At 59.4% G+C, this 10,932-nt stretch overlaps 1 protein-coding gene across 1 annotated transcript in view; it reads left to right on the top strand.

Moving 5' to 3' along the window:
* The window catches only part of CNGB1 (cyclic nucleotide gated channel beta 1), a 53,237-nt gene that overhangs the window by 8,630 nt on the left and 33,675 nt on the right, over nt 1-10,932 (top strand). Inside the window, exons 12-16 of the mRNA XM_014545542.1 lie at nt 117-153; nt 4,328-4,496; nt 5,251-5,304; nt 8,916-9,003; nt 9,568-9,595. Coding sequence (XP_014401028.1) covers nt 117-153; nt 4,328-4,496; nt 5,251-5,304; nt 8,916-9,003; nt 9,568-9,595 — 376 coding nt within the window. The remainder of the gene's footprint in view (nt 1-116; nt 154-4,327; nt 4,497-5,250; nt 5,305-8,915; nt 9,004-9,567; nt 9,596-10,932) is intronic.

Genomic DNA, 10,932 nt, shown 5'->3' on the forward strand with positions numbered 1-10,932 from the left:
GGGGGGTCCCTGATGGGGAGAAGGAAGGTCTCTCGCCCCTGCGTGTGCGGGAGGGACCGTGGAACCGGGGAAGCCGGTGGGGAGGCCACATGGCTTTCCCCTTTCTCCCCGTGCAGGAGCCTGGCGCCCCTGGGACGTGTGAGGTGCAGACCAGTAAGTGACACGTTGGTGGGTGCTCCTGTGCATCTCGGGGAGGGCTGCTTGGCCTGAGCGCGCAGGGCCGTGGGCTGCCCCCTGCCAGGCCTGCACCCGCTCGGGGCCACAGTCAGGGTTTCCTGCAGGAGCCTGTGCTCCGAGGCCCCGCCTCAGGTCAGCCTGGCCAGGGAGCCAGAGCCGGCCCAGAGCAGATGGTGGCTGGAGGCCCTGCTGGAGGCTGGGGAGGGGGAGGAGGGGACGGACTTGGCCTGCCTTGAGCTTCCATGCAGAGTAGCCTGTCCTGCTGGGACACCAGAGAGAGTTCCCCACTGCCCCTGGCAGCTGGGCCGGCGGGTTTGGCCGAGCACAGTCGCTGGTTGAGGGGTGAGGGGAGACCGACAGGGAACTGGACCCCACAGACTTCAGCTGCCTCGAGCTGGGAGGGTATCCCCTCACCTGTGACCAGGTTAGGCAGGTGAGTGTGTTGCCTTTTGTCTCAGACCTGCATCGGGACTCGGGGAGAGGCTGAGGCAGGAGGGGTGAGCTAGGGCCCCAAATCTGCTCGTCTTTCATTTTGTGGCCTCAGGAAAGGCCTGTGGAAGACAGGGCACTCATCCATCCACCCATCCATCCATCTATCCATCCACCCATCCACCCATCTATCCATCCATCCATCCATCCATCCATCCGCTGATCCATCCATCCATTCATCCATCCATTCATCCATCCATCCATCCATCCTTCCATCCACTGATCCATCCATCCATCCATCCATCCTTCCATCCACTGATCCATCCATCCATCCATCCATCCTTCCATCCACTGATCCATCCATCCATCCATCCATCCTTCCATCCACTGATCCATCCATCCATCCATCCATCCTTCCATCCACTGATCCATCCATCCATCCATCCATCCTTCCATCCACTGATCCATCCATCCATCCATCCATCCTTCCATCCACTGATCCATCCATCCATCCATCCATCCTTCCATCCACTGATCCATCCATCCATCCATCCATCCTTCCATCCACTGATCCATCCATCCATCCATCCATCCTTCCATCCACTGATCCATCCATCCATCCATCCATCCTTCCATCCACTGATCCATCCATCCATCCATCCATCCATCCATCCATCCATCCATCCATCCATCCACTGATCCATCCATCCATCCATCCATCCTTCCATTCATCTGCTCATTCACTCGTTCACACATGTAAAGGAGGGCCTGCTATGTGCCAGGCCTGTGATGAATGCTAGAGGTGGGCAAAGCGGAGCTCAGGCCCTGAGGGCGGTGGCCCTATTCCACCTGGATCTGGGCACTGGGACTGTGGGGCTCAGGGCCTCCCAGGGCTGCTCTCACAGTGTCTGTGAGGCTGCGTCCCACCCCAGTCCCACTAGGCCGGTGGTGGTCTTTATGAGAACTTTGAGGCTGGAATGGCCGCGGTGGCCTGGGGCACAGACAGGCCAACTGACTGTGGAGCTCGGGTCTGACAGCGGCTGTAGGGGGCGAGGGGGTTTGTGTGATTGTGTTGACATTGGCAGGGGAAGGCCTCAGAGCAGGACTCCCCAGTCTCGTGGAGCTCATGGCTGCCCTGGAGGACACAGAGCGGGGACCCCCATCCTGTTGGGGCAGGTAGGGCTGTGCCCAAGGTCACCGGGCAAGTTCTCGTGGACTTTCAGAGACGAGAGTCCACGTGGCCTGGCAGCAGCTCAGTCCGGCTGAGGTTACCGCACGGAAAACGTGCCCTGGAACAGAAACCCCTCCCTGGGGTGGCTGAGAGCTTTGAGGGTGGAGCCTCTGGCTCCTCTATTTCCCCCTAAATATGTTTTTATTGACAGAGAGAGGAAGGGAGAGGGAGAGAGAGATAGAAACATCAGTGATGAGAGAGAAACATCTTTGATCAGCTGCCTCCTGCACACCCCACAGTGGGGATTGAGCCCGCAACCCGGGCATGTGTCCTGACTAGGAATTGAACCGTGACCTCCTGGTTCATAGGTCAGTGCTCAACCACTGAGCCACACCGGCTGGGCCCCCTGGCTCCTCTTAACCTTCTCTCTGCTCCTCTGGAGGGAGGCAGAATTCTCAGCCAGCCCACACAGGGCCTCCCTGTGTGCCGGAGCATGGGGGTCAGGGGTCAGCAGAGGGCCCTGGGGCCGCCATGGGGCAACTCAACACCCCTACCAGGAACCCGGTGTTAGTTTCCGGGGGCTGCAGACTGGGTGCCTTCCAACAGCAGAATCGTACCCTCCCCCAGTTCACGAGGCCAGAAGTCCAAGATCAAAGTGCTGGCAGGGTTGGCTCCTCCTGGGGCTCCGAGGGGCACACCATCCATGCCTCTCTCCCCGCTTCTGGTGGCTGCAGGCACTCCTCGGTGCCCCGGGCTTGCAGCTGCCTCCCCGGCTCTGCCTCTTCCTCTGTCAGCTCACCCCGTTTTCTCCTATAAGGGTGCTAGCATTGGATTTGGGGCCCACCCTAACCCAGGATGATCTTATCTTGAGATCCTTAACGAGCGACCTCTGTAAAGACCCTTTTCCCAAACAAGGTCACACTCACAGGGGACAGGAGTTACGGCTTGAGTTATGTTTTGGGGGTCCTGAGGGGCTGTGTCCCCCTTCTCGCCACTCTGCCCCAGCCTCCCCAGCCTTCACCCACTCAGGCACTCACTCATTCAGCCCCTCCGCCTGGCCACCTGGCCACCCACCCTCTGTCTTCTCCTTTGTTTCAGGGGTGGCAGCAGCGGGAGGCCTCTGAAACAGGGGAGAAGGGAGCCTGGGAGAGCACAGATGGACAGACGGACGGATGGATGGAAGGAAAGAAGGGTGTTCTGAAGAGAAGACCTGCAGGGACCGGGAATGAGTGGCCATCGATCCCCCAATCCTCCTTGAACAGTGACCCCTGGCAGGACGAGGGGGGATCAGAGTCCCTTCCACCGTCCCAGAGCTGCCTTTCGGGGACACCAGAGCAGGGGAGGGTCAGAGGGCACAGCCTGTGGCATTGAGGCTGGACAGCAGGACTCCCACCGGAAGGCTAGGGAGGCCCACAAAGGACTGTCTCAGCAGAGAGCCTGTCATGGAATTGGTGTCCCCATGGGACACAGGTTTTCCCAGGAGCCATTCTTCTTAGGCTTGGCCTCAGCGTGGGGACCGCCAGTGGACAGCAGCAGATGCTCTCATTGACATTAAAGAGCGTAAGCAGCCAAGCTGGCGTGGCCCAGTGGTTGAGCATCGACCTATGGACCAGGAGGTCACGGTTCAATTCCTGGTCAGGGCACATGCCCAGGTTGTGGGCTCGATCCCCAGTGTGGGGTGTGCAGGAGGCAGCTGATCAGTGATTCTCTCTCATCATTGATGTTTCTCTCTCCTTCTCTCTCTCTCTTCCTCTCTGAAATCAATAAAAAACATGTGTAAGTCACCATTAGTCATGCGTGCTTGGCGTGAGGGCCACCTAGACCCCTTGAGCTCTTTGGAAACACCTGGTATCCCGGCAACCTCCCCCTTTCTGCCTTTCCCTGCCTGGGGGTGGGCTTAGGTTCCTGATGAGTCTCCCCTGCCCCCACCTCCGCCAAGCTCACAGCCCACAGAGTTTTCACTGTCAGGGGCCAGGGTACATGGAGAAATGCTGAAAACCGCAGATTCTCTCTGAAGGTGGGACCACCTCCATGAGAAAGTTGGGCGGGTGGAGCCTCTAGGTCCAGGAAGGAGAAGAAGACGCCCAGAGGCAGGTGCTGAGATGACAGGCGTGTAGTGTGCCGTCACCAAGGGGCGGCATCGAGAGAGCAGGCAGCGGGCAAGCGCGCTCTGCATCGTGGGGACATTCAGGCTCCCTGCACCTGGGTGTGCAGGTGGACCTCGAGCCTCGGTCTTTTGGCATCACCTGCCACACTGTGGTGAGAAGCATTGTTTCTGCTTCTGCACAGACGCCAAGAAGGAGAGACAAAGACTAGCTGTAACGGAAGCTCGGTCTCAGGAAAACGAATGGCAGGAGACAGGGTGACTGATCGCGGGCTGCAACCCATCACTTAGCGCCGATCCGGTTATTAACGGTCCCGCTGACAATGGTGCCATGTCCACTGCTTGGCTGAGGGCTGGCGCATGGCTGGCGATGGCCAGGGCTCCCTGGGTGGTCCCTGGGACTGAGCCCCAAGCCCACTCTCCCCCACACCCTGTGTCCCCTGCAGTCAGCATCCTCCCTGGAGGCCAAGAGGAGCCCGATGATCTCATCCTAGAAGAGGTCGACCCTCACTGGGAGGAGGACCAGGCTCAGGATGGCAGCGCCAGCCCGCAGGGTGCAGAGGTGGTGGTGTCAGCTTATGCGGAGGAGAATGAGGCCGGGGAAGAGATGTCCAGGTGGGAGCCAGGGGAGGCCCTGAGGAATGACTGGGAGGATAACAGGCACTTAGTACAGAACCTCGAGGACTTAAAGGGCACAGAGGGTGAGCCAAGCCTGCCTCTCCCTCCCTCCTCCCCCCTGACACCCATCCCTTTCCCAGGTTCCTCTGTGCCATTCCAGGGACCATCTGAGCACATGCAAGCTTGGACCCCACCTCCTTTTATTATGCTTTTTATTCACAAAGCATAGCATGCACCTACCTAGCTGCACTTTGCTATATTCATTTACCCATTTATCTTGAGACCTTCCCACCTTCAGTACATAGAGATTGCTCACACTTTTTATTTTTAAATAAATGCATCGTATTCCGTCATACGGATGTGCCAGCATTGATTTAACCTGTCTACTATTGATGGACATTTAGGTTGATTCCAAAAACTTGTTGTTGTAAGTAATTCTGCAACAAACACCCTTGTGCATGCCCGTGCGTGCATCCTCAGGAGGTCTCAGGTCCTCAGCCCCGCGCCCCGCATTGCACAGAGGGGGAAACTGAGGCCCAGAGAGGATCAGGGGCTGAGACAGGCCCCTTGTGCCTTGTTGTTAGCGAGAGCCTGGGGCTCCTCGGGTGGGGGTTCCCGGGTTGATTCTTGGTTGAGGGGTTCAGGTCTGATCTCGAGGGGTCACAGGACATCTTACTGAAAATTGGGGCAGGAGGTGGACTCGGGGTGCATCTTCAGGGGGGCTCACCTCTTGCCTCTGATCTCATTTCAGGGAGTTTTCCTGGATTCAAGAGGACAAAGAAGATGATGAGGAGGAGGAGCCTGAGTAAGGCGCTATGCCCTTGGCTAAGGAGTGGCCCAGGGAGGTGGGGCTGCTAGGTGATAGTCCTTCAGAGGCCTATCACCTAGCAGCCCCAAAGGCCTTGAACTGAATTTCTTGGGAGCAATGGGGAGCCATTGCAGGTTTGTGAGCAGGGGAGTGGCATGATCTGGCAGCAGCGCTGTGGAGAGATTGAGACAGGGAGAAGCCTGTATTCCCATCAGGCCAGACTGAATGGGTCCCTTGGCTCCACCCCCGGCACTATTCCTGGTCACTCTGCCCTCTGTGGTACCCCCTGGCCCACACCCTTCCTCCCTGACCTGCCCTTCTGGCCGTAGCCTGGGGCAGGGAAGCCCCATGAGTGTCAGGGGCACAGGCTCTGCTGCTCTTAGGGGCAAGGGCATCCCCTGCACAGAGCTGCTCCCCACACCCGTCAGGTGGGGGAGAACAACAGCGCCCTGCAGGGTGGTCACGGGCCCGGCTGTGAGAATGGGGGCGGTAGGATGTTTGAATCCCCACCGAGGGTCATTTTTAGTCCCTGCCAGGAAAGAGTTAAACCCTGAGGCCAGCATAGGAGCCTGCTCAGGGTCATCTACATTTAGTCTACCCTTGTCCGGGTCGCATGTAATCTTTTCATCCTCGGCCAGAGGCCACACAGCTGTTTGCTTCCCTCCAGTGATGGGGAGCTCACCACCTTGCAGAGGCTGTGTATTCATTCCATCCCTATGCACCCCTGGCTTTTGAAGTGATTTCTTCCACCAACACTAAGCGTGCTTCCTTAGGATTTCTGTCACCTGGTCCTAATTCTGCCCTCTGGGCCCCCGAGCCAGGCTGCTGTCACGGACAGGTGACCGCTCTTGCCCTGGGTGAGGACCTTTGAGGCTGCCAGCTGCCCTAGTGCAGCCTTGTTTGCCTTCCGCCTTCCACCTGCCTCTGTGTGGAGCACATAGTGGGGGAGTTGTTTCCCCATTAAACCTGCGCGCCCGACACTCAGGCCTGAAAACCCCTTTCTGTGCCATGGCTCCCGAGGGAAACAGCCCTTGAGGCCAGTGATCCAATGTGCTCACACACATCTACGCCCCTTTCTGTGCCATGGCTCTTGAGGCCAGTGATCCAATGTGCTCACACACATCTACATGCGCTAACTACAGGTATTGTCATGCACACAGGTACATACACGTGTCTGCACTGTCACACACACCAGCACACAGGCACAAACACACAAGTCTACATACATACACAGCACACACATCACACTCACACATGTTCGCCCATGTGTGCTCAGGCACACATGTACACACTTGCAGATACCCACACGGCACCCTGTACGCATGCTCATGCACACAGCACATGAATACAGTTACCCACAAACGCTGCTGCCGCATACACGCGCCTACACAAATGTTTACCCAGAGTTTCAAACTCAGGGAAGTTTCGGGCCCGGGCCTCAGGCAGGGATGGGGGCTCTGTGGTGAGAGAGCGAGCGATCCCAGAGCCAGGGCTAGAGGGGTCTGAGTGGGCAAGCCGCTGGGCTGTCACTGGTGGGGGAAGGATGCTCCCGGCCAGCTTTGTGGAGGCACAGGGGTGACTGATGACGCTGGCAGATGGTCGCCTAGCGACCAGGTCTCTGCCGGCACCAGCTCGGCTCTTCCTAGCAACCGCAGCCTTTTGGTCCCCACCTGGCCTCCCTGGGGGCGCTTCTGCAGAGTCGCCCGCACAATCTGATTAGAAGCAGGAAGAATTGGTGGCTCATCCGCCACCCGGGTCGCACTGGCTCCAGAGCCAGCCTGGCAGGCGCAGGCTCGCAGGCTCGGGCTGGTAGGCTGTCCAATTCTCCACTTGTTCGTGCTGCCTCGGGCCCTGGGATGAATGGCACCGCCCCCCGCTGAGCTCCTGCACCATGGCTGTCCTGGTCGGCAAAGCTAGTGAGACCCAAGTAGGTGGCTGCATCTCCTAAGGGCTCCCCCTTCCTTCTTTTGGGGTTGGGGTGCCGTGAAGAGTCTGCAGAAGGCGGAAGGTGACTGTGAGGACCTTAATTTGGGGGCACAGCCTGCTGGGTGACTTGGGGGAGGAGGGGGCTGGCAGACCCTGGCAAGCTGGCTGCCTTGGCTCCTCCCTGCACCTTTAACCCTTTCACTTAGAGAGCGGGGCGGCGGGGGGGGGGGCTCCTCTGGGATGCCCACCTTAGCCAGTCTCTTTGACCCTCCATGTAGAATTCCCTGGGATTTGGGAACCTTCCGGAAGTTGATAGCCTGCTGCTTCCGGGCCCGGCAGAAAGGGGTCGTGGCAGGCACCGAGCACACTGCGGGCCAGAGGCAACCATGATTGTGGGTACAGAGGTCCCCCAACAGCCCTGGTGGTGCTGGCAGGGCCGGGGTAGGGCTGGCGAGGTGTCTTGATAGCTGGAGATGTTTGTGCCAAACGTTCCCCAATCCACGGGGGTGACTCCTAACCCTGAAGAAGGTGCCTCCTCTGGGACTAATAGTAATGATGACAAGGACGAGCCTAAGAGCAGCTGCCATTGGACTAGCACTGGTGTTCTGTGCCGGACGCCGCACTACAGCGTCTGTTATTAATCCCAGCTCCCAGGTGAGAGACCCGAGGCTCCGAGACAGGGCTGTCTGCCAGCAGGTGCAGAGCTGGCCCGTCCCAGGTCAGGCTGGCTCGACCCTTACACTTGGGACCCCAGACCAAGCTGCTGACCAGTCGTTAGAGAATCGAGAATGACCCCTGACATGGGGAGTCTTTTTTGACTTTTCCATGAGATTCTCAGGGGCCCTTTGAGCTCACCCAGATAAGTCAGGCTGTGCAGGCTGAGCAAGTCCTACCCATTTGACAGACGAGCAAACAGAGGCAGCCAGAGGGCGTCCCGGTGACTTACCCACAGCCACACATTGACTTCCCGGCCTGATTCTGGAAAGGCCAGGACCCTGGGCAGCCCCTGACTGGGCCGTGGGAAGCGTATTTCTGGGCCTGTGTGCTCTGAGGCCCAAGGAGGGCATAGTTCCCACAATACTTTTAGGGGATTCTATACTGCAGCGGAGCTCTGAGCTCACGCGTGGGAACACATGCAGGGCCTGTGTTTGAGGGTTTGTGTGGCGTGTGACAATTTGCTGTGTGTTTTGGCCAGGCCAGTTCACCTCTCTGGGCCTCCCTTTTCTGACTCCCTGCCCTGCCTGCAGCACCAAGGGAGCCAGGAGACTTCAGAGGGACATGCTGGGCATCTGTTGCGAACACTGGACAGTGCCCTTGGATCACACCCAGAGGACAGTTCCTAAGCCGTCCTGCACACTTCCCTTTGCACATGCTGTTCCCCCGTCCTGGACACCCTTCCCCACCTATTCCTCGTGGTTCATTCATCATCCTTGAGGTTGAGCTCACAGGCCACCTCCTCTGGGAAGCCCTCCTTCCTGGACCGAACTGTGGCCATGGCCTTCACGGCCCCTTGTCCCAGCACATGTCTCAGACTGGGGGATCGTTAGCAGGACGTGCGTCTGCCGCCTCCCCGTGTGGGAGTCTCACTAGGGGAGGACCTATTCGAGGGCATCTTGGTGCCCCAGCTCCCGGCACAGAGCTGGCACTCAGCCTGACCCCAGCCCTTTCCCTCCGGGTCACAGCGTCCTGCTGGATAGCTGTCTGGTGGCAGAGGCCGGCGCAGACCCGGGCGGAGTAGACAGGACGGTCACCCAGAGGGCCTCCTGCCAGGTATGGAGCAGCACCGGGCCTGGCCCCAGCCGCCCTGGGGTGTGGGCTGGCCTCGGTGGAAGGGCTGAGACCTTGACTCCTTCGTTTATGGGGGTTTTCAACGTGTGAGATGCCCGCCAGACAGAGGGAGCAGGGTGGTGAGACCGCAAAGTCGGTGGGTACCAGGGGTCAGATGGTGTTAGGAGGGGTCTTTGGTGGAGTGGGTGGGGAGCCGCTGGACCTGTACTTCAGTCCTCACGTGGCTGTGTGACCCTGGAGCAGTCACTGCCCCATGCTGGGCCTCAGTGGCCACCTCTGTGAAATGGGGCTAACCCCTCCCCCTGCAGGCTGTGCACAGTTGTGCAGTGCCCGTGGGGAGGACTGTGGTGGCTGCTCTGGTGCCTGTGTCCCCACACGCACAGGGCTCGTTACACGTGACAGGTCGGGGTGGGGTCTGGGGCTCCTGTACGCACTGCCCCTAGAGGTGGAGGCCACCTCCCCGGATGCCCCAGGAGACGGACTGGACAGGACTGGGGGGGTGGGGCGTGCTGGTCTCAGCTTCTGTTTCCACTGTGTATTTTACAGGAAGAAGCCGCAGCCGCCAGCTCAGTAGGTAGGTGGTGGTGGGTGGAAGGTGGCAGAGTGTGTGCAGGGCCACCCCACCTCCTCTCCCTCCGTCTCCACCATCCCTGTCCCCCTCCACCTGCCCCATCCTCAGGCAAACCACCCTCTGCGCCTGGGACCACATCATCAAAGCGGGTGATGGAGTTCAAGGGCCCGGGGGATTGCACGGAGGCCCAGGACTCCAGCAGCCTGGGGAAGCCTGCTCCCAGCCAGCCGCCCCCTCCCACCGCCCAGCTCTCTGGGCTGCCACCCAGCAGGGGCTTGGCTCAAACGTGTAACATATTACAGTGAAAATTAGGACCAGAGCTTGCCAAGGGCACATCCTAGACTCCATGCCCCTCTGAGCTTTTTTTTTTTTAATTAAATATTTTTATTGATTTCAGAGAGGAAGGGAGAGGGAGAGAAAGATAGAAACATCAATGATGAGAGAGAATCGTTGATCGGCTGCCTCCTGCACGCCCCACACTGGGGATCGAGCCTGCAACCCAGGCATGTGCCCTGACTGGGAATCAAACCGTGACCTCCTGGTTCATAGGTCAACGCTCAACCACTGAGCTGTGCCCGCCCGGCTGATTCTGACTTTTTTGAGCCTGAGGTGGGAAATGCTACCGGGGGTTGGTTAACAGAGTGCAAGGAGTTAGGGGCTGCAGGCTGTCCCTCGGAGCTGTGGGGAGGACCAGCCACAACACGTGGTGGTGCATTTGACATTGAGTTCCAGGGACAAGAGCGATGCTCCCGATTTTGGGAGCAGCTGCTGCAGGTGCAGCCGGGCGCCGGGCTGGTCTGTGTTGGCGCCGGTGGGGAGATCCCCGCCTCCCCTGCCTCCCCCAACTCTGTGCTCCTCATTGCAGTCCCCAGGGTCCCGCCTCCGCCTGAGACCCCCCTGGCCCCAGCACCATGGCTACCCCAGGCCGGGACATGGAGCTGAATGGCCGGGTCCGGGACCAGCCGCCTGGCCAGGTGGCCCCCAGGCTGGCCCCCCTAAACCCGGCGGAGCACCTCCCCAATGTGCCCAGCTACTGCCCCCCAATCACCCGCATCCCCGTCCTCGTCTCCCGGAGGACGACCTTGTCCAACTCCCGCTTCGCCAAGGAGACCAGGAGCTCCGTCCGTCGCCTAGGTAGCGTGAGCCCGCCCACCCAGCATGCTCGCGCCGTGATGTGTGCTTCTGCATGGCCTGGGCTGTTTCCCAGTGTGGGTGCCGTGGTCAGCACGTGGACCACTAGCTGGGCTCGTGGGAAACCACCCTTCCGCTGCTGATCAATGCCTTCCTCATGCTTTGTGGTGACTGGAGGGGCATTAGTCTCCTTCTCCCTGTGCCTAAAG

Source organism: Myotis brandtii, unplaced genomic scaffold, assembly GCF_000412655.1.
Source record: "Myotis brandtii unplaced genomic scaffold, ASM41265v1 scaffold411, whole genome shotgun sequence".
Lineage (NCBI taxonomy): Eukaryota > Metazoa > Chordata > Mammalia > Chiroptera > Vespertilionidae > Myotis > Myotis brandtii.